This window comes from Bison bison, unplaced genomic scaffold (genome assembly GCF_000754665.1).
Source record: "Bison bison bison isolate TAMUID 2011002044 unplaced genomic scaffold, Bison_UMD1.0 scf7180017864516, whole genome shotgun sequence".
Lineage (NCBI taxonomy): Eukaryota > Metazoa > Chordata > Mammalia > Artiodactyla > Bovidae > Bison > Bison bison.
Window position 1 is genome coordinate 10,514,886 of NW_011495069.1, and position 24,038 is coordinate 10,538,923.

Sequence of the window (24,038 nt, forward strand, 5' to 3'; positions counted from 1 at the left end):
TTGACGCTCAGCTTTCTTTATAGTCCAACTCTCACATCCATACATGACCACTGGAAAAACCATAGCCTTGACTAGATGGACCTTTGTTGGCAAAGCTGCTGTCTAAAGCTCTGCCCATTGGGCACTGCCTTTCAGTGCCATGTCCTGATCAGACTGTAGTGCAGCCACTGTCCAGTTTTGACTTAGACTCTGTTACAGCCATCTGTGAAGAAGGGGAGAACTTTTCCTTTGTCAGCTGGCTATGAGGGCCCCCTCAGTGGCCAAAGGTATATATTAAGGCAGGGGCACTTTGCAGCAGTGGTAGATGATACGAGGGTTTGGGCTGTCTGCTCATGCGCATGACTTCTGGTCCTACTTGCGCTTGATACTGGATGTATCACCTTCACCTAAAGGCTGGATTATTGCTGGACCCAACCAACCTTACGACTTGGTATATCTCATAGAATCTAGGTCATGGTGGGTGATTCTGGATGAATGGTCGACTTGGTATCACATCATCAGGTGTTCTATATCTGCTGATTAATAAACTCTCCTGCAGAACAACTGGATTCTGAAGGCAGGGCTGGGCCTCAGCTTTGCTAGTCCCTGCCCCCACCTCACCCAGCCTGGACACAGCTTCTCATGCATTGAGAGCTCATTCTGTGCTGATCGACTCAGCAGGTAAAGAATTCACCTGCCAATGCAGGAGACATAGGTTTGACCCCTCGGTTAAGAAAATCACCTGGAGAAGGAAATAGCAACCCACTCCAGTATTTTTGCCTGGGAAATCCCATGGACAGAGGAGCCTGATGGGCTACAATCCATGGGGTCGTACAACTTAGAGTCGGGCACAACTTAGCAACTAAACTTCCACCACCATTAATATAGTAGGTCTGTGTGATATTTTTCAGGAAGTCCATATTGTCATAGGACTGGACTATATGAGATGGTGGCAAAATTGACATAGTCCTGGAAAAGTATGGTGTAATCCATTCCATGTGAATTGTTTTTGATCCTGCTTCCTTGGGAGGAGTAAGAGAAAAAGAGTTAATCCTTCCATGTTTGTCTGCTTACTTTGCTTGTGGCTGTGTTAATCGGCTCTAGCAATGATACCGCATCTGGCATGGCAGCTGCAGTTGTGGCTACTATTAGATTTTGTGATAATCTCTTACCTTCCTGCAGGATGTGTCTGGTTCCTGCAGAACCCACATGGTAAACCCTGCATCCTGTAGGAGTACAGCACTAATATCTGTCATCTCCCCTCCCTTGCGCCTAGAATACAATATTGTCTTCTTTTGTATGTATTATCTTGGAAAGTGGGATGGGGCACCCACTTTTAGAGGCTTTCTTCCACTTGGCCTTTCCCAGTATAATAACTCTTATCCCTTAGGCCAAGGACTAACTAATTTCCAAGCGTGTCTATTTTAGTATACATTTGGGGTCCAGGGAAATGACCACCAGGAGGTCCACACACCCAGCGGGTTCATTGTGAACTGGATCTTAGGCAGGACTCGTTTATTTCCTGGTCCTCCTAAGTGCATGATACTTCCAGACTCCAGATGTTGATGTCAACCTTCCCTTAGAAAGTTAGCATTCCTGTTTATGCAGTTCACAATTGCCTGAGTAAACCACCATAGACAGAGCTGACAGCATTATTTGTGTGCTGGGTACTCCTGGATTGAGAATGGTCAAGAGAAACTGCCCATCAGAAGTGCCATAGCACTCCTAGCCTGAGCAGGGAAAGGATGGCCAGGTGGGGCCAGAGGGAGGGGCCAAGAGACCCCTCCTGGAAAGAAAGGAAGAGGTGGACTGAGTGTGAACTGAGGCTTCAAGCACATGCTTCATTTTCACTATCAGATTTCACTATGGAACTGAAATTCAGAGATAAAATTATTAAGGATTTTAAGATAGTGACAAAGTGTGTTAGTCGTTCAGTCGTGTCCAACTCTTTGAGACCCCATGGACTGTAGCCCAGCAGGCTGCTCTGTTCATGAGATTCTCCAGGCAAGCCATTCCCTTCTCCAGAGCATCTTCCCAACTCAGGGATCAAACCTGGGTCTCCTGCATTGCAGGCAGATTCTTTATCATCTGAGCTACAGGGAAGATCCGAAGTCACTCAGTCATGTCTGACTCTTTGCAACCCCACGGACTATACAGTCCATGGAATTCTTGAGGCCACAATACTGGAGACTGCAGAGCGTTAAACTTCAAATGCAGAAACCTTCTTAGTGGAGTCCATGAGACCTATAGCATATGGGTCTCTTAGGCCATTGGAGAAGGGAATGGCAACCGCCTCCAGTATTCTTGCCTGGAGAATCCCATGGACAGAGGAGCCTGACGGGCTACAATCTGTGGGGTCACAAAGAGTTGGACACAACTGAGCGACTAACACTACTCTTAGGCCATAGGTTTCTTAGGGAATTTTTATACTTGCTTTGGTGTTACAAGTTCTTTTCTCTTGGGTCATAGGGGTCAGAATCCAAAACTGGTTCAGGTTCAGCAATAGGGCACTGATTCTGATTTTTCTTTTTTTAATTGAGGCAACTGCCCTCAGCATCCTTATCTTCCATCCCTGATTTCTTTTGATGTGACAGATAGAGAAGTGCTTTTATTAACTGCTAGTCTATTTTGCTTCTAGTGATGTCAGGCTTTATTAACTATCTCCATAAGTCTGTGAGTCAGATCCCTTTGACTGCCACCCTGACTTTGGTGATCCTTATAGTAATTGTGTCCATCTTCAAACATTAAGTACCATGGCCTGGTCTCCTTTGTTTTAGGATCATGTCATCACCATTGCTATCAGTGGCATTAGTTTTATACCAAACTCTTAGGGAGGACAGCTTTGAAACTTCAAGTAACATAATACTTGGATGGATTTTCTGACCATTTCAGCAAGCCGGCTTCATTATGTGAGCCTTTTAATCCCTTCCTCCCCTGTCTGCCTGTGCAGTTTTGGCATTGCTATTTATCATGGGCCATGGCTTTTCCAGCTTTTAGGAACCATCCTAGTGGTCAGTTCATACCATATTCTGAGATTTTTGCCAGGGTGTTAGATCTTCTATCTTTGGAGAGTGATCAGGAACCTTATGTTCTGGTTCTCACATTCAAGCCCCCTCAGAATTCACATTCACTCTCACTTGGCCCCTGTTGGGTACATGTTGGCTAAGTCTTGCATCACCCTTGAGTTGTAGTTCCTTTCAGACCTTATGAGGCATAGCACATCTGGACCGGGTTATGTTGTGACCTACTATAAGTTAAAGGCCTCCTACCTAGGAGGCATGGGGGTGGCAGGTGCTGAGGAGACGTTGTTTACTGGGCAGGGTGGGAAGGTCTCTGCGTTATCTTCAGGTGAGCGGAGAGTGCCAGATCATATAGGGATGATGGGCCCCTTTTGTTGTTTTAGGGGACACTTTCACATTCAAAATTTTGGAGGGGCATCAACTCCACTATCTCCATCTCGTGTGTTAAGAGTCTCATTCTTTCCCAGTCAGGACCCTGATATTGGCATAGCATACCTCCCTTGGCCGAGAGTTAACCTTCTGTGCTGCTGGGCTACACAGCACCAGTTGATTAACTCCTGGGCCTGGTTTCTAGCTTCTTCTCTCCTGCTGCTGCCACAGAAAAGAGCTTCTTTGTAAATTAAAGAGCTTCTTTGTAAAAGGTCCTGTGGCCTTCATATTTGATTTTCTTATTTCTTTTTACTTACTTATTTCTTTATTTAAGGAACACCACAGGACTTTGGTAAACTCCGGGAGTTGATGATGGACAGGGAGGCCTGGCGTGCCATGATTCATGGGGTCGCAAAGAGTCGGACACGACTGAGCGACTGAACTGAACTGAACTGAACAGGACTTATGGGAGTTTAGCTCTCCAACCAGGACTTGAACCAAGGCTGTGCTGGAAAGTGAAAGTCACTCAGTCGTGTCCGACTCTTTGTGACCCCATGGACTATAGCCTGTCAGGCTCCTCTGTCCGTGGAATTCTCAGGTCAGAACACTGGAATGGGTAGTCATTCCTTTCTCCAGGGATCTTCCCAACCCAGGGATTGAACCCAGGTCTCCCGCATTGCAGGCAGATTCTTTATCAGCTGAGCTAGACCACCAGCAAATTCCCCATAGTTGACTTTCAGTTCACTGTTAATCACTCAGCTTTTTGTTGTCTTTTTCTAGAGCATCAGTTGCTGCTACTGCTGCTAAGTCACTTCAGTCGTGTCTGACTCTGTGTGACCCCATAGACGGAAGCCCACCAGGCTCCCCGTTCCTGGGATTCTCCAGGCAAGAACACTGGAGTGGGTTGCCATTTCCTTCTCCAATGCATGAACGTGAAAAGTGAAAGTGAAGTTGCTCAGTTGTATCCAACTCTTAGAGACCCCATGGACTGCAGCCTACCAGGCTTCTCTGTCCATGGGATTTTCCAGGCAAGAGTACTGGAGTGGGGTGCCATCGCCTTCTCCGAGAGGATCAGTAGAGTTTAGCAATAGCCATCAATTTAGTTCAGTGCAGTTAGTTGCTCAGTCATGTCCAATCTTTGTGATCCCATGGCCTGCAGTACACCAGGTCTCCCTGTCCATCACCAACTCCCGGAGCTTGTTTAAGCTCATGTCCATCAACCACCTGATGATGGTGGTTGATGATGCCATCCAACCACCTCATCCTCTGTTATCCCCTTCTCCTCCTGCCTTCAGTCTTTCCCAGCATCAGGGTCTTTTCAAATGAGTCAGTTCTTTGCATCAGGTGGCTGAAGTATTGGAGCTTCAGCATCAGTCCTTCCAATGAATATTCGGGGTTGATTTCCTTTAGGATTGACTGGTTTGATCTCCTTGCAGTCCAAGGGACTCTCAAGAGTCTTCTCCAACACCACAGTTCAAAAGCATTAAGTCTTTGGTGTTCAGCTTTCTTTATGGTCCAACTCTCACATCCGTACATGATTATTGGAAAAACCATAGCTTTGACTAGAGGGATCTTTGTCAGCAATTCAGTTACATTATCATTATAATTATTATTTCCCCCTTACTCTTCAGGTGTCTCATAAATCCAATCAACTAGAGCATTCTGTCCACAGATAGATCATCACTCTTCACCACTAGTGAAAGTTTAACTGGACCAGCACCTTGTGCAAGGGATTATTTCTGTTACACCTACCACTGAGTAGTCCTCAGTGCCAGCTAGTCTGTGAGTGATTCAACTCCAAAACCCTGTCACACTCCTAATTTTCTCAGATCACTGCTGGCCCCAATTGTTAGTTGTATTCACTTAAAAGCAGACTATAGATTGAAGTCTAGTATTCAAATTGTTAACTAATAAGTACTCTTGGGATCAAAGCCATGAAAGAGATAAAAAGCAAGACTGAGCAGATTTGGTCCTTGTTTTGATTAAGGGTGAGGGATGTTGAATATCTATACTTACTCAACTTTTTTCAAAACTTTTTTTGTTTTGTTTTCACATTTGAGCATTCTTAACTTACTAAACTACTTTCTACTTTCTTCAGGCAAAACCAATTCCTTCATTCTATGATATCCTCATATTCTTTCCCAGATATTTATGTGAGTTTTGTGGGGTTTATTTGTTTGTTTTTTGCATAAACGCTTCACTTTTGGACTTCCTGGTTGTGGAGTGGTTGAGAGTCTGCCTGCAAGTGCAGGGGACGGGGGTTTGATCCCTGGGCCGGGAGGATTCCATATGCCATGAGGGTACTAAGCTTGTGCGCCACAACTACTGAGCCCATGCTCTAAAGCCTGTGCTCTGCTACAAGAGAAGCCACCGTGGTGAGAAGCCTGCACACTGCAACCAAAGAGAAACCCATGAAGCAGCCAAAAATTAAATAATTTTTAAAAAGAAACTTGGCCTTTTCCCGCTGCTCTCTATTCCTCCCTCTCTTCCTTCTCCCCCTCCTCACCCCTCCCTTTTTCTCTTTGTCCCCCTTCCTAAAAATTTTTTCTTAACTTGCCTTTTTCCCTTACGCTCTGGTAATATTCAGGATGGAGATTAGAAAGGGAACTTATTTGAGGAAACTGAGGATGTTGTATATTTTTAAATGAAAATTAGCCTTGAATGTTTTATGGTATTTTTATGTGTATGTATCTCAACTCCCTTAAACTAAATCCCAGTTTAAACTATAATCAATGTAACTTAATTGGGTTTATTTTTTAAGGAATATAAAAGGTGATGGATATTATGTTTTAAGTATATCATTTGCCTTTTTCTCTCTTTAGAAACTGTTTGTCACCTTCCTAAACTGGTTAATAGTGGCATGGAAGATCCATTTGGTAAGTATCACCTGCATTTTTCTTAGTAAATGATATTTGTGTTTTATCCTTACCTCCATTAAAGCTTTGAGAATAAAATGACTTTTTTTCATGTTTATTGTGCTAAACTCTCTATCAGTTCTCAAACTTTTTGACCTCAGCATCTGTTTATACTCTTATGTATAATTGAGGGCCCCAAAGAGTTTTGTTTGTATAACATATATCTATTTATATTTACTATATTAAAATTAAAATGGAGATGTTTTTAGAATATTAATTCATTTAAAAATAATATTAATAAACCATTCATATGTTACATAAATAAAAAATTTTAATGAAAAATAACTCCCCAAATAAAAAAGATTAACAAGAAGAGTGGCATTGTTTTATATTTTTGCAAATCTCTTTAGTGTCTAGTTTAATAGAAGACAGCTGAATTCATGTATTGGCTTCTTGCATTTAATTTATTTTGTTGTCACATACCCGGCAGAGTTTGGAGAACTGACTGTACAGTTTGGAGCTAATGAGAGTGAAAAGGCATATAACATTTTTGTATTATAAAAAATAATTCTGACATTGCTGTGAGGCACTCAGACTTTGAGATCTAGGTGCCCTAGAATGTTAGTTACTTCAAATAAAGCAAAGAACCATTTGACAAGTTAAAATAAGTTTTAAATTCTGTAACTAGCAACTAGTGACTAGCCAAGTCACTTCAGTCATATCCAACTCTTTGCAATTCTATGGACTGTAGCCCTCCAGGTTCCTCTGTCTGTAGGATTCTGTAGGCAAGAATACTGGAGTGGGTTGCCATGCCCTTCTCCAGGGGATCTTCCCCACCCAGGGATCAAACCCGTGTCTTTTAAGTTTCCTGCATTGCAAGGTGGATTCTTTACCACTGGCACCACCTAAGAGAGTATAAATCTAGATACACAAAGGTTTTATATTTACCTTTTTGACTAAAATGTCAGTCACTGTGTACTCAACTCTGTTTTCCTATTGAAAACAAAGAGAGGTACTGTGTGGGATAATTAGTGGATCATTTTGAACATTTGTGCCTTAGGGTGTTTATTGAAGCTTTATGAAAACTATTGATGTCTGTTTAGTATCCTTAAGGTTACCTCCATGCTTTAAAAAGTGTCTCTGTAGGAGAGAAATGGTATTACTACCATGCTTTATAATTCTCTAGGATGAGACACCTTAGCTGTTTTCCAGGCTTTTAAATATTAAGCCACTCAGCTTGCCTACATGTTACTGGAAATACTTTCAGAAGTTTGTGATGTGGTCATCTAGAAAGCCCTTTGGGGGAAACGTCATAGTTCCAGTGTCATTGCCATACAGCTTCATTAGAATTCTTGAGGCATAGCTGAAATGAGCCTTCTATTCTTTTTGACTTCTCCCAGATACCGTTGAGAACTTTAAAAGTAAAGATGATGGGTAAAAACTTTAAAAGGAGCCTTTCCATTATCTTAGGTTGCAGGCAACTTTGTAGTTTTATGTATTTAATTTTAAAATATTTATTTATTTATTTGCCTGCATTGGGTCTTAGTTGCGGTGAGCAAGTCGGATCTTACTTGTGGTGCACGGGCTCAGTAGTTAGAGTGCAGATACAGTTTTTGGGGTTTAACACATTGTATATCCCTAAATTTACATTAATCACTATGCTAATGAGTATGTAAAACATTCTTGCACATTGATGAATATTATACCTCACTCCATTAAAAGTATAACAGCTAAAAAAGAAAAAAAAAACAAATCCAAACTATACACTGGGAAGACTAGTTAGGAAGTACTTTCTACTTAAAATATGCACCACTGGTAGTCCAGTGGTTAAGAATCTGGCTTCCAATGCAGGGGACTTGGATTTGATCCCTGGGTCCTTGGGAACTAAGATCCTATGTGCCTGGAAGCTTACTACCAAGCCTGCACACTGTAGCTGCTGGGCCCTCGCGCACTGGAGCCCACACGCCACAACTGGAGAGGAGCCTGCCCACCACAACCAGAAGCCTGAGAACTGCAACTAAGAGCCGGTACACCCAAAGATAAATAAGAAGAAAGAAATAAAAATAAAACACGCATCAGCAGAAAAAAAGCAACCAGAGACAGTTTTCCTTGATTAACCTCAGCCTGCTAGAGGCAGGTTTTGATTTGAACATTTTGTGATTCTTCACCACATGGGAAAAATCTGAATCTCATTTTATGGCAGTGTAATTTTTGAAGTGCGTGCTCAGTTAACTTCAGTCGTGTCCGACTCTTTTCAGCCCATGGACTGTTACCCAGCAGGCTCCTCTCTCCATGGGAATTCTCCAGGCAGGAATACCAGACTGGGATGCCATGTCCTCCTCCCGGGCATCTTCCCAACCCAGGGATTGAACCTGCATCTCTTATGTCTCCTGCATTGGCAGGCGGATTCTTTACCACTAGCACCGTCTGGGAAGCCCATAACTTGAAATAGTATAGTTAAAGTGTTCCAGAATAGAATAGTTTCTATTCTATTCACACATAGTGAAGCAAAACTTCACTGTTGTGTCCGACTCTTTTGCAGCCCCATGGGCTGTGGGCTCCTCTGTCCATGGGATTTCCCTGGTGAGAATACTGGAGTGGGTTGCCGTTTCCTTCTCCAGGGGCTCTTCCCGACCCTGCACCCTCTGCATTGGCAGGTGGATTCTTTACCGCTGGGCCACCAGGGAAGCCCACAGTTACCATAGATGACTGAAATTAGGCTCTTTGGGCTCCTGGTACAATTAAGTAATCAGACCGCTGAGATTAATAGCTGTTGTCTTGTTTTGAGAAGACTGCTGTTTTAAACCTTGTCAGATCAGAATTTCTCCTCTGATTTTAATGATCCTAAATGGCTTCTTTAGGACTTTGGCTTTTTTTCACTCTGAAGTGTACATTACATGTAGCTCATCAGTGAAATTCTTAGTTTGAACAGTAGAGGGCAGTTAGTACTTTTTTCATAAATTTGTAGCTTCTGGGGCGTTATTTATGAACAATTCGGTAAATTGAGTTGATATATTAATAGTTGCCTGGTGACAAATCCTAAAGAACATGTCCATATGATAAACTAGTGTAACATAGGACAATTCCAAAGGCTTTTATGGGGAATATTTTTTTTCCCCTTGAGTGACCTCTTTACCTCACCTAATTTAAGCATATCGTAAATAGACTTTAATCTCAGTAAACTTACTATTAAACTAATTAAATTCAACTTAAAATTAAATGTAACTTAAATTTGGGCTCCCTTGGTGACTTAGCGGTAAAGACTCTGCCTGCCAATGCAGGAGACACAGGTTCGATCCCTGGGTCAGGAAGATGCCCTGGCGAAGGAAATGGCAATCCACTCCAGTATTCTTGCCAGGGAAATCCCCTCAAGAGAGGAGCCTATAGTCCATGGAGGTCACAAAAGAGTCAGACATGGCTTAGCGACTAAACAACAATAACTTAAATTTACTGCTGCTGCTGCTGCTAAGTTGCTTCAGTCGTGTCCGACTCTGTGCGACCCCATAGACTGCAGCCTACCAGGCTCCTCCGTCCATGGGATTTTCCAGGCAAGAGTACTGGAGTGGGGTGCCATTGCCTTCTCCGTTAAATTTACTAGAGAATTCCAAAGGGGAAGTTGCTATGAAGGTTATACTTGGCTACTAGTCAGTTGAAATATAAATTAATATGTGCTTTTGATCACTAATATGAGAAAAGGTTTGTCTTCTGTGCTAGTGAGAGGATTTTTTCCCCCTTCTATTTTTTTATTTTTTAAATTTAATTTGGTTATATTCCCTGCATTGTACAGTATATCCTTGAGCTTATTTTTATAGAATAGTTTGTAGGGTTTTTTTAATTGCTCACAAAATGTATGTATGATAAGAATTTGGTTTACTGGTTACGGTCTACTCAGTGCCATTGACAAAGAATAAGAATTCTGAATGCAAAATGAGTTTGTTTCTAAGAAGATGGAGCCTTTAGAAGATGGTTGAGAATTTTGTTACAGTTAGATTAACTAACAGTTATGTAGATACATTGAAAAAGAATCATTTGTTGCATTCTGAAAATTAAAGTGAGAGATTTAGTGGGACAGACCTAAGGCCTCTAGGACATTTGTTACTTACATGGACAGATGTTTACACAGTTTATTATATTTTAAAATTACATTTGTTAATACCACCACTGGTCTCAGTGCAAAGTCTTTAGGTATTGGGAAGTTGGCAAGCTCACTGTAATAGGTACGTTTTCCAAAATTCAAATTTTCTCTTGAAAGCTTGGTGTACCTCACTGGCAACAAGTACTGTCAGTTTTACTTAGAGTGACAGATTCCATTCCTTTTTAAGAAAATATCTGTGCAACGTCTAAGCTTGAACAACATAGTTTTTCATGTAATCTTTCCAATAAAAATGGTATTTCATGAAAAAAATGACTAGTTTGGCTTGCAATTCAATTATACAAGTGCCTTTTGTGAAGGTGACCATTGTATTTATCATTTCATCATGCAAAGCTGTAAAAAGACATATAGAAGGCTTGAGATTTATTAAAACTAATAATAGTTTTTACAAATTATCAAGGATTTTATTTCTTAAATTTTCATTATTTTTAACTATAACCGTACAGTGGTGAAGATTATGCGTCCTGCTGCAGTTTGGCGCCACTGCCTTGATCTGGTGAAGGTACCAGCAGTTTTGCTTGCCATTGCTTTTGTACCCTCAGTACAAGTGTCAGCACAGTGAAAAATGCACCTCATTCTTTACTATTGTTAAGTAGATCATTGTACCTCTTGGGTCCTAAAAGGATCTTGGGGACACCCCAGGCATCAGTGGGCCACACTTGCTTCAGATTCCTAATTTTCACAGCATCCCTTCTGTGGAAGTCATGGACAGAGTCAAGACTTAGTCCTGGAAATTGTTTTGGGCAAGGCTTCAGTCTTGGACACTTGGCAGAAGAATAATGGTCAAAGGGAATGAGCAACTCTGTGGTCTCTCCTAAGTTGATCATGACCTGCTTGCAGCTTTTGGTGCTGCTGCTGCTAAGTCGCTTCAGTCATGTCTGACTCTGTCGATCCCATAGACAGCAGCCCACCAGGCTCCTCCATCCCTGGGATTCTCCAGGCAAGAATACTGGGTTGCCATTTCCTTCTACGACCTGCAGCTTTTAGGAATAGGTTAAAGAACACTTCTGTAGGATGAAATGAGTCTTCTGATTTCATCAGGAAGCTCAGTATTTTGAGAAGAAATTCACCAGCATTTAGTCAAGACCAGCTCACCTGAGCATTATCTTCCTTAAAAAAGAGAATAAACGGCAGCAGACATCTTGGTATGACAGCCTTCAGTATGTCTGTTGGGGCACACTGCTCCAATATGGACATGTGTCCCTGTGTGTGGTACACAGCTGTCATCCTGGGGTATCCTTATTCACCTGGGAACTCTGTTTCTCTCCTGTATTGACTCTTTTGTTTCCTAAATCCCATGTCTTCCTCTTTCTTGATTGCCAATAACTACTTGGTGATGGACCTCATGAAATAGTTCTCTAATTTTCATGTCTTTTTTTCTCTAGCTCTTGAAAGATTTCTTCATCTTTATATTCTATTAAATTTTTCTTTTATACTATTATGTTTTTAATTTCTAGGAGATTTCTTTTATGCTCTGAATATTTCTGTCATAATATTCTTTATTGTTTTCAACAGATTTACTTTGCCCTGCATAGGTTCTTTTCCTCCAAAGTTGCTTTCCTTTGTTTTGATCTCATGTGGAGTTTTCTTCTGAAGTCTAGTAATAATTAGCTGAGCTTATGATTAAGAGTGGTCAGTGAGCTTTAAATTAGCTCTAAGTGCATAGGCTGGTGGCCTTTGGGCCTTACTGTAGGGTGAGCTTCTTGTCCCTATTGTTGAGGAAAGTGAAAATGAAAATGAAAGTCACTCAGTTGTGTCCAACTCTTTACAACCCCATGGACTATACAGTCCATGGAATTCTCCAGGCCAGAATACTGGAGTGGGTAACCTTTCCCTTCTCCAGGGGATCTAACCTACTCAGGAATCCAACTAGGATCTCCTGCATTGCAGGTGGATTCTTTACCAGCTGAGCTATCTAGCTCAGTTGATTATTGAGGAATATCTCTTTTTATCAGTTCAGAGAATGGAGTCTTCTCAGCACTGGATGGTGAGGGGTGACTGGGAGGGTTGCTGCAATCAGTATTCATTATGTTCACTCAATTGCCCTCAGTTTTCCATGCTCTGTTCCCATCATCTTTTGAGTCCCCCAGTCCAGAGACTATTTAGTTTTATCCCTTCCAGAAAACAAGTCGCCAGAGTTCTGCCAGAATTCATATGGGACAGACATTCAGGATCATGGAATGGGGAAGGTGATAAAGGAGTCAAACAGCTTTTACCCTAAATCTCCTTATGTTAGTCCCTTTTCTTTCAAAGGGACCTGTGGTGGAGTACAGTTAGAGTATTAACTGTCAGCTTACATTGGTTTAAGCTACTAGTGGTTTGTTGTTTTTTTTTAAAGTAAGGGCTACACTGTACATAAGTGCTGGGGGAAGGAAGAGCCCAAAGAAGATACGTGTACAGTTTGAGCTAATGTGATGTTTCTACCCACTGCTTTTTAAAAAGCTTCTTTTTTTCTGCTTCTGCTTTCTTTCTCCTCCCTTCGCAAATGTTTGTGGGTTAGCAGTCATTCTTCTAACAGCAGACCCAGGAGGAGGAGAGGATCTGTGTATACTAAATTGACTTCTCAAAATGTTTTAAATTTTCTAACAACTTCATTAAGTTTCTGTATACCCTCTCTTCCACAGAAGTGAGCACAGTTCGTTGAAAAAAGTTTTTGGTGGTGTTTGATGAAATAATTATTTAATGAGAAAAATTGTTGGTGTGAAGCCTGAGTTTAAAGCTAGTTTCAAAAGCTTTCATTCATATGCATGGTATTCAGGGAACAGATTGAACAGATTTACAAGGTAATAGCTCCTTTTGATTAGAATTTGTATCATATAGGAAATATGAGAATCAGTTTTTTGAAGCAGAAAACAGAAACCATATCCTAAACAAACTTAAAGTCAATTATTCCTATTCTAAATCTGAATTTATAAATTATTACTATGTTTTAAAGGGGGTTTTCCTAACCTTTCAAGGACATTTGTTGAGGAGCCATGCTCAAGACTAATGCATTTCACTTCAGTTCATGGGAAAATTTTTTGTGATATTATCATGTTGTTACCGCTTGAAGCTCAAAATGTGCTAATAACACAGTCCTTTCCTCCCTTCTCTTTAAGAATGAAGGATAAAATACAAACTTAATTAGTTTTGAGATTCTTAAGGTGTAGGAGGTAAATGCCTCTGGAATGAAACAATGCCAAAAATGACATTAATTCTATTTTTCTCCCTCCTGTCGTGTTCAGTAGAAATTTAATATAGCATTATTATAAAATTAAGTATCTTCTGTCATATTATTTCCTGATAAGAGTATAAACTTATGGAGGGCAAGATCTTTTTACTGTTCTATCCCACTGCTCAATAGTATTCATCTGTATTTCTTATAGTGGTTTTAAATTTTCAGCATGAAATAGAATTGATGAACTTAAGGGAAATAGAGTACGTAGAACCTAAGTTGAAGTAGAACACTATGGATGTTAATAACACAGATGCCCTATTTTTTCTGTCAGTAGAAAAAGAGCCATCTCTGTAGTAAGGCCAGCTGAAAAGTAGTGATGCTGACTTTCTGGACCATCTCCCATATCCTCTCACCACTTTTCATCACTTCTGGCCACTGCTTACTCCCTAGAAAATTACAGAAAGTGTAATAGGTGGACTAAATGTGTAGGTGATTTTCCATCTGAATTTATTTCTGCATACTGAGCACTTTATCAGTGTGTCTTGGACACTACATAGGCAATGATTATAAGAATGAAAATTAAAAGGGAGGGATCGTGGGAATTCCCCAGCGTCCAGTGGTTAAGACTCAGAGCTTTCACTACCTTGGGCTGGAGTTCAGTCCCTGATCAGGGCACTAAGATCCCCCAGACTGTGTAGCGTGGCAAAAAAAAAGGGGGGGGAGGATAGGAAGGATGGATGGTTTTCAGTTAACATTTTGTATATTCCTGTATGGTTTGCAAATGTATTTTGTTTTTTAACGTAGAAAAGGATTTTATCTGGATTGAAGGGTTATTGGCATTTTAGTTCTTTCTTTATATTTCTCTGTTAAAAATTAAGATATATAAAAGAAAGAGAATAAATTTTATATGCAGTAAAATTACCTTTTAAAGTATGTAATAGTGCTGTTTGACAAACATAAAATCGTGTAACTACCACCACAATCAAGATGTAGAGTATTTCCTTCATTGCCAAAAGTCCCCTGCTTACCTTTTATAATCAGAATTATACAGTAGTAGCCTTTGTCTGGTGTTTCCGCTTGGCATAAAGCTGTCAAGATTCATAGATATTGTTGCTTGTATCAGTAGTTCATTCCTTTCATACCTTTTCCAGAATGTAACAACATTGGAATCATATAGTAGCTTTTTCATATGGTTTTTTCAGATTGACTTCTGTCATTTAGTGGTATGCATTTATGGCTCCTCCAATGTCTTTTTGTGACTTGATAGCTCTTTCCTTTTTAGCACTAAAAAATAATCCTTTGTTTGGATGTATTGTGATTTATTTATCCTTTTACCTACTGAAGAGCATCAGTTTGCTTCCGGTTATGGCAGTTATGAATAAAGTTGGTATAAACATCTGTGTGTAGTTTTTGTATGGACATTAGTTTTCAGTTATTTGGGTAAATACCAAGGGGTACCATACTTAAATGTATAAGAGTATGTTTAGTTTTTTAAAGAAACTCCCAGGACTTCCATGGTAGGCCAGTGGTAAAGAATCCACCTGCCAATGCAGAGGACATGGGTTCAATCCCTGGTCCGAGAAGATTCCATGTGCCATGGGGTAACTACACCGGTGTGTCACAACTGCTGAAGCCCCCGCACCGTAGAGCCTGTGTCCCTCAGTAAGAGAAGCCAGCACTATGAGAAGCCTGTGCACTGCAATTAGCGAGTAGCCTGTGCACTGCAATTAGCGAGTAGCCTGTGGTCCCCGAAACTAGAGAAAGCCTGTGCACAGCAACAAAGATCCAGCACAACCAAAATACATAAATATAATACCCCATATTCTCTTCCTGAGTGGCTGTCCCATTTGGCATTCCCATCAGCAGTGAATGAGTTCCTGTTGCTCCATACCTTCACCAGCATTTGGTGCTGTCTGTGTTCTGGATTTTGGCCAGTCTAATAATTAATAGGTGTATGGCGGTATCTCATTGTGATTTTAATATGCAGTTCCCTCATGAGTAATAATATTGAGTAATTTTTCATATGTTTATTTGCCATTCATATCTTTTCTTTGATGAAATATCTGTTCAAATCTTGGTCTTTTTAACAATTGGCTTATTTTTTTGAGTTGTGAATGTTTTTTACATGGCTCACATATAAATTCTTTATGTGTTATTACAAATGTCTTTTCCCAGCCTGTGGTTTCTCTTATTAGCAGATGTTTTACTTTGATGAAGTCCAGTTTTTTTTTTGTTTTTTCTTTTTAAGGTTACTGTTCCTTGTCTTCTAAGAAATCTTTATTTAACTCAAGATTAGAAAGGTATTTTTGTTTTTCCTTCAAAATGTTTTGCAGTTTTGGGTTTTACATTTAGGGCAGTGGTTCTTTTTGAGTTAACTTTTAGATATGGTATGAAGTTGAAAATACTCTTCATTGTCCCCTGAATACTTTGACACCTTTCTTAATAAATTCCTGATGAAATAGGTAATTTTCTAGGGAAATACAGTTTGCCAAAGTGACTCAATATATGAAAATCCCATATAGACTAATAGGCATGATAAAAAAGGTAAAACACAGTGGGTTTTATGGACAATTTCATTCATATTTTGGAGAAGCAGACAGTTATAATGCTATATCAACCACAGTAGAGAAAAAGATAGATCATATACCCAGTAAAATAAAATTAGAAAAAAAAAAATCAAATAAATAAAATTGAAAAAAAATGTATTATCAAAAAAAAAAAAAAGACTCCATGCTCCCAATGCAGGGGGCCCAGGTTCGATCCCTGGTTGGGGACCTAGATCCCACATGCTGCAGTGAAAGCTCCTACACACGGCAACTAAGACCTGGCACAGCTAAATAAAGAAATAAAATTAAAAAAAAAATAGCAAGCACATTTTTTACTCAATTTTTTTCTTTCTTTTTTTTACTCAATTGATTTTAAAATCGGTAACATTCAGTTCAGTTCATTCGCTCAGTCATGTCCGACTCTTTGCGACCCCATGAACTGCAGCATGCTAGGCCTCCCTGTCCATCACCAACTCCCGGAGTTCACCCAAACCCATGTCCATCAAGTCGGTGATGCCATCCAGCCATCTCATCCTCTGTCATCCCCTTCTCCTCCTGCCCCCAATCCCTCCTAGCATCAGAGTCTTTTCCAATGAGTCAACTCTTTGCATGAGGTGGCCAAAGTATTGGAGTTTCAACTTCAGCATCAGTCCTTCCAATGAACACCCAGGACTGATTCCTTTAGAATGGACTGGTTGGACCTCCTTGCAGTCCAAGAGACTCTCAAGAGTCTTCTCCAACATCACAGTTCAAAAGCATCAATTCTTCAGCACTCAGCTTTCTTCACAGTCCGACTCTCACATCCATACATGACCACTGGGAAAACCCATAGCCTTGACTAGACGGACCTTTGTTGGCAAAATAATGTCCCTGCTTTTTATTATGTTATCTAGGTTGGTCATAACTTTCCTTCCAAGGAGTAAGCATCTTTTAATTTCATGGCTGCAATCACCATCTGCAGTGATTTTGGAGCCCAAAAAAATAAAGCCTGACACTGCTTCCACTGTTTCCCCATCTACTTCCCACAAAGTGATGGGATCAGATGCCATGATCTTCGTTTTCTGAATGTTGAGCGTTAAGCCAACCTTTTCACTCTCCTCTTTCACTTTCATCAAGAGGCTTTTTAGTTCCTCTTCACTTTCTGCCATAAGGGTGGTGTCATCTGCATATCTGAGGTTATTGATATTTCTCCCGGCAATCTTGATTCCAGCTTGTGCTTCTTCCAGCCCAGCGTTTCTCATGATGTACTCTGCATATAAGTTAAATAAGCAGGGTAACAATATACAGCCTTGACGAACTCCTTTTCCTATTTGGAACCAGTCTGTTGTTCCATGTCCAGTTCTAACTGTTGCTTCACATTCAGTTCAGTTCAGTTGCTCAGTCGTGTCCGACTCTTCGCGACCACATGAATCGCAGCACGCCAGGCCTCCCTGTCCATCACCAACTCCCAGAGTTCACTCAGACTCAAGGCCATCGAGTCAGTGATGCCATCCAGCCATCTCATCCTCTGTCGTCCCCTTCTCCTCCTGCCCCCAATCCCTCCCAGCATCAGAGTCTTTTGCAGTGAGTCAACTCTTCGCATGAGGTGGCCAAAGTACTGGAGTTTCAGCTTCAGCATCATTCCTTCCAAAGAAATCCCAGGGCTGATCTTCAAAATGGACTGGTTGGATCTCCTTGCAGTCCAAGGGACTCTCAAGAGTCTTCTCCAACACCACAGTTCAAAAGCATCAATTCTTCGGCGCTCAGCCTTCTTCACATTAGGACATGTTTTATAAAAATTAGATCTAATCTCCTTTTACCACCACAGTTCAGTGACAACCCATAACATGAATGTTGTATATATGCTTTTAGTTCATTTTTTTCTTTTATAATGTGTTTATATAACCCTTTCATAAAGAACAGCTATGTGAAACCAAGAGACACTACCGCAGTTACCATGAATACTGAAGAAATGCCTGCTAGAGCAAGAGCAAGAAAAGAACGCCCACTGTTACTTTATTTAACATTATTTTGGGGGTTCTTGGTACAGTAAGATGAGCAATCGTTAGAGATATGGTTCCAATAACGAACAGAATAAGTATAAACTTATTGGCTAATATTATTCTCTCTTTAGAAAAATAGTCCCAAAAGAATCAACTGAAAAAAAGTTCAGTAAAATGGCTGACTAAATGCAACTTAAATGTTCAAAAATGAATCATTAAAATTTTTTTATGTATGTAGAATAAATATCTTAAAAACCAAGGGGATTTGAAAGTATTTACAACTAAAATTATAAAATACCAATGAATAATCTTAATAAGAAATAGTGTTAGTCTGCCCTTTTTTATTGATTTATGATGCCATTTTGCTCAAGCTAAGTTTTAAAAGGTCTCAAGCGTATTTTTTGGATCATATAGTCTGTTCTGTTGAACTATCTGTCAGTTTTTACACCAGTTCTACATTGTATTTATTATCATAGTCATTTTAAGATCTAAGAGAATATTCCTTATTCTCCTTAACTATTTACCTTGATAAAGAGCAGTGTGCACAGCACAGTGTATTAGCATATTTCCCTTTAAAAGTGTGTATTACTTTTATTAAAGAAAACTTTAAAATTCTTGACATTTTTATGGTTTAATAGTCAGTGATAAGTGGGACTTTCCTGGGGGTCCAGTGGTTAAGACTTCATGCTTCCACTGCAGGGGGCATGGGTTTAATCCACGGTTGGATACTAAGATTCCACAGGCCACGTGGCATGGCAAAAAAAAAAAAAAATCTCAACTTTACTTCAAATTCAGATTTCATATGATCAGTGAGATTTAAAAGTTGAAAGTACAGCTAGTATGAACATTTTGCATTAGGCAGGGGACCATTAGTTTCAAAACCACCTCAATGGTTGGCTTCTGGGGCCTCTAGAGTTCTATCATATTAAAAATGGCCTTTCATGATAGAGCCTTGACTTGACGCAAAGACAGGATAGGTTTTACAAGATTGCAATTTGAAACATCATTGGAGTCCAGAACACACACACATGTGCACACACATACACACCCCGTATCGGAGGCTTCCATTAAAAGAAGGGGATAGTAGTATAATGGACTATCTTGTGGATAGTGTTAATGGCCTTCAATTCCTCTTTTGAAGACTGGTGTTTTATTTTTTCCTCATCATGCTAGTGTGTATCCATTGCTGGCCAGAGTGACATCGTATCAGATTTCAGTCTGTAGCTATAGCTTTCCTTTGTTTCACTGCGTAAGATTAAATAAATACTACATTTTACTTGACTGCTTAAACATCTTAAAACTTCAGGTTTCTTTCGATGATTGTATATTTTGTTTTTCTTCTTTGATCTCTAAAAGAACTTAGATGCTGTAAAGCAGATGGATCTGCCTGCTTTGTTTTGTCCATTTTGCCGCACCCTCAATCCCCACCCCATCCTTTCCCTTTTCAGTCCAGAGCTTAATAATCAAAGTGCTTGAGTAGCAAGAACCCTTAAGAATTATGTCTTAATAGTAAAAGAGAAAAGTGGCAGCAAAGGAAAGACATTCCTGGCTGGGGTGAAGCACTTTGGGGCGTGCTTGTTACTTTTAGTTATAATCTCATAATGCCGGAGAAGGCCACGGCAACCCACTCCAGTCCTCTCGCCTGGAAACTCCCATGGGCGGAGGAGCCCGGTAGGCTGCCGTCCATGGGGTCGGGAAGAGTCAAACACGACTGAGCGACTTCCCTTTCCCTTTTCCCTTCCATGCATTTATTAAATAAAGAAAAAAAAAAAATCTCATAATGCATCCAGGGCCAGTAGCTTACGTTTAACAATGACGTCCACTTAGTTTTGCTTGATGATTTATTGTCATACTTACAACATACCCTAACCAGTCAAAAGGAGAAAAAGTAGATGGATGGTTGATTGCTTGGCTGAATGATTCATTAATTCATTTAATAAGTTTTCTTAGGCACATTACCCTAGCTGCCATGAAGGGCGGGGGAGGGGGGGACAATAAAATACAGTTTCAGCACTCAAAGAGGAGATGAAAAACTATTAATGCTACACAGAATGAATGAATGGTTTTATATAGATAAAAATAATTGTTATTGAAATTTCATGCCACATTTTTCAACGTGACTTGTACTTAAGGAAATTGTCAAAACAAAACTTACTTTATAGCATTAACATTGCCTTTTCTATACCTGTGTTCTTTGAACACTTTAGAATTGATGACTTTAAGGAGAGTTTGTCTTATTGTTTTTGTCTTGAACCTAACAGGAAAAATTGGTGAACATGGCAAAATAGGAAAAACTAGGGGCTTCCTAAGTATCTTAGGTTGTATGGGTAGATGGTACATGGTGGTAAAATTTGGGTTTCTCATGAAATACTAGGACTGAAGTATTTTTGTTCTAGATTTGGTTTGAGGAGTAGAAATGGTTCTTTCCCATGTAGTCAGCTTTTCTTTATTATAGACCTTTCACTTATTTTCTAAGAAATCCCTTTAAGATTGATTTTGAAATAAGAAACATCATTCTTGTTGGTGTCATACTGGAAAATATCAGAAATAAGCTGAGAGAATTAATTTTTGGTGTTTTAAATTTAACATTGTCATTTTGGGCAATTGACATAACTCTTCTGTATCTGAATTTTACTTTGTTAAAGTACTATCTCCTAAAGTTTTTCTAAGGTTAAAAATAAATGTTCTTATCTGACACCTAGGAGGTATTGTGTGAATTCAAAGTCTGTTTAGTAGTAGTTGGGAGTGGAGATTTACACCCACTTAGATGTGCTTACTGTTTAGATGCAAAGATTACTTAGATATGAAGCCTAGCTTTGCCATTTATTAGCTATGAACTCCTTGGACAAGTTTACCCCTGGGTGACTCAGTTTCCTCAACTATTAAATGGGGATAATAAATGTTATCCTTCTTATAGGCTTGGTGTAAGAGTTAGACAAAACTCAGTGCTTAGAATAGTCCCTGGCATTATAATACATGCTCAATTAATGCTAGTTGTTGTTATTCTGAGAGAATGGGGAGAAGGAATGCAAAGAAGTTGAACTTAATTTATCTTCCCTGAGTTTTAGCTTTCGTTTTCATCAAATCTTTTGTTAGAGATGTTCATATGTAACAGTAAACCATTTTGTGTAGTATAATTTATGTTTTGATTTTTTTTTTTTTGATGGAAACTTTTACTATCTGAGCAGCAGCAGTGAGCACAGCAGAAAAGCGCAGAGGTCAGGAAGCCACATGTGCTCAGTGGGTTGCTGTTTGTTCCCCACCCAGGGGTCAAACCCGTGTCTCTTGCATCTCCTGCATTCTCAGGCAGATTCTCTACCACTGGTACCACCTGGGAAGCCCCATTTAGTAAAATGTACAGAAACCAGGAAACAGGAATGAAGGGGAGAAGATGCAAAGACCAGAAATCAGCTTTGAGCGATTAGAAACTGGTAGTGCTCCTTTCAGCCCACTCCAGTATCTTGCCTGGTGAATCCCATGGATAGAGGAACCTGGCAGGCTACAGTCCATAGGGTCACATGACTGAAGTGACAGCATGGCACGGCATGGCACTACTTTAGTTCTTCTGTTTCTCTTAGGAACTAGAAGAAAAGCTGAGCTTTTTAAAAAAATGTTTTTTATAAATCTAAAAGCAACAATAATGAAAAGATTGTGTTGCTGTGTCTATGGAAGTGAATTTATAATAACATGTAACATATAACCATACATGCATAATTCAGTCTAAAGTACAGAAAGGTAGATGTTCATGGAAGGCTTCCTAGAAGAAGTGGTACATAAACTGAATTTTGTAGGAGTGGGAGTTAGCCAGATTAAGAAATAGATGGAAAGGACATTTTAGGCAGCTAGAACAGCAAATGCGTGGGTAGGAAGACCTGGGCAAATATGTCATAGTTTAGGAATTCCACATGGTTTGGAATAGGACTAACAACAGCAGCCATAGGAGAGAGGTGAGAGCAAAGTTTAGGTAGAAAGATGAGGCACTGGTGCAACAACATGGACGGACCTAGAGATTTTAATACTGAGGGAAGTAAGACGGAGAAGACAAATCTATAATCTAAAAGGAAAGGCATTGGGCCAGGTATCGAAGTATTTTTTGTAAACTGTGAAGAACCCTATCAGATTTGTATTTTTATAAAGGTCATGTTGGCACCGCTGTTGAGACTAGATCAGAATGGGACAAAACTGAGGCAGGTAAGAAGGAAATTATTAGTGTCCCAAACACACATAAAAGATGTCACTTTCGAACCCTATGGTGCACAAATTCTGTCAGACTGGGAAAATTTATAAGATTTTTTTAAGGATATAGAAGATTTTTGGCCCAAGTGAATAAATCCCAGAAGAATCATTTTATCTTTTTTCTTTTTCATTCACTACAAATGAAAACAGCAAATTTGGTTATCGGCAGTTGGGTTTTAGGATAGGTGGTATTCTGAAGGCTCTTGGTGCCTAGGTCTGGGAACAAGGTGAAAAGGGGTAAAGTACTTCTAGCTAATTGGATCTTGTTTGATTTAGGGCTTTTTCAACAAAAGACATTATTTTATTTTTAGGATGAAAAAACAATAATCAAATTTGCCTCTTGAAAGATTTTATTTGGTGACTCCATTTTTATAGACTTGGTAGTAGCCCTAATAAAGATTAGTTTTTCAGAAAGGTTAAACTAGGAAAGGTTAAACAAGAAGGCAAAGTGGTTGTCTGAGGAGGCCTTACAAATAGCTGAGAAAAGAAGAAAAGTGAAAGGCAAAGAAGAAAGGGAAAGATATGCTCAACTCAATGCAGAGTTCCAGAGAGTATCCAGGAGAGATAAGAAAGCCTTCTTAAGTGAACAGTGCAAAGAAACAGAGGAGAACAAAAGAATGGGAAAGAGTAGAGATCTCGTCAAGAAAATTAGAGATACCAAAGAAACATTTCGTGCAAAGATGGGCTCAATAAAGTACAGAAATGGCAAGGACCTAACAGAATCAGAAGAGATTGGCAATAATACACAGAAGAATTGTACAAAAAAGGTCTTAATGACCCAGATAACCACAGTGGTGTGGTCACTCTACCTAGAGTCAGACTTCCTGGAGTGTGAAGTCAAGTGGGACTTAGGAAGCATTACTACGAACAAAGCTAGTGCAGGGGATGGAATTCCACCTGAGGAATTTTAAATCCTAAAAGATGGTGCTGTTCAAGTGCTGCACTCAATATGCCAAAAAATTTGAAAAACTCAGCAGTGGCCACAGGACTGGAAAAGGTCAGTTTTCATTCCAATCCCAAAGAAAGGCAATGCCAAAGAATGCTCAAACTACCGCACAATTGCACTCATCTCACATGCTAGTAAAGTAATGCTCAAAATTCTCCAAGCCAGGCTTTAGCAATACATGAACTGTGAACTTCCAGATGTACAATCTGGTTTTAGAAAAGGCAGAGGAACCAGATATCAAATTGAAAACATCCGATGGATCATAGAAAAAGCAAGCGAATTCTAAAGAAAAACATCTGCTTCATTGACTATACAGAAGCCTTTGTGTGGGTTACAACAAACTGTGGAAAATTCTTAAAGAGATAGGAATACCAGACCACCTTACCTGTCTGCTGAGAAACCTGTGTGCAGGACAAGAAGCAGCAGTTAGAACTGGACATGGAACAACAGACTGGTTCGAAATTGGGAAAGGAGTATGACAAGGCTATATATTGTCACCCTGCATATTTAACTTATATGCAGAATGTATCATGAGAAATGCCAGGCTAGATGAATCACAAGCTGGAATTAAGATTGCCAAGAAAAATATGAACAGACTCAGATATGCAGATGATACTGCTCTAAAGAGAGAAAGCAAAGAGGAACTAAAGAGGCTTTTGATGAGGGTGAAAAAGGAGAGTAAAAAAAGTTGGTTTAAAATGCAAAATTCAAAAAATTAAGATCATGGCATCTGGTCATATCAATTCATGGCAAATAGATGGCCGGGGGGGGGGAGTGGAAACAGTGGTGGATTTT

The 24,038-nt window shown here is 39.8% G+C and overlaps 1 protein-coding gene across 7 annotated transcripts in view; it reads left to right on the forward strand.

Annotated features, from left to right (window-relative positions):
• Nucleotides 1-24,038, forward strand: part of PHACTR4 (phosphatase and actin regulator 4) — a 109,688-nt gene that overhangs the window by 19,252 nt on the left and 66,398 nt on the right. For 4 of the 7 annotated variants that reach the window (XM_010830166.1, XM_010830170.1, XM_010830172.1 and 1 more), the window contains exon 2: nt 6,191-6,244. In XM_010830166.1, coding sequence (XP_010828468.1) covers nt 6,229-6,244 — 16 coding nt within the window. In that variant the 5' untranslated portion in view covers nt 6,191-6,228. Of the gene's footprint in view, nt 1-4,230; nt 4,254-6,190; nt 6,245-24,038 lie in introns of those variants that run through there. The other 3 variants (XM_010830171.1, XM_010830168.1, XM_010830173.1) reach the window with 3 other exon arrangements.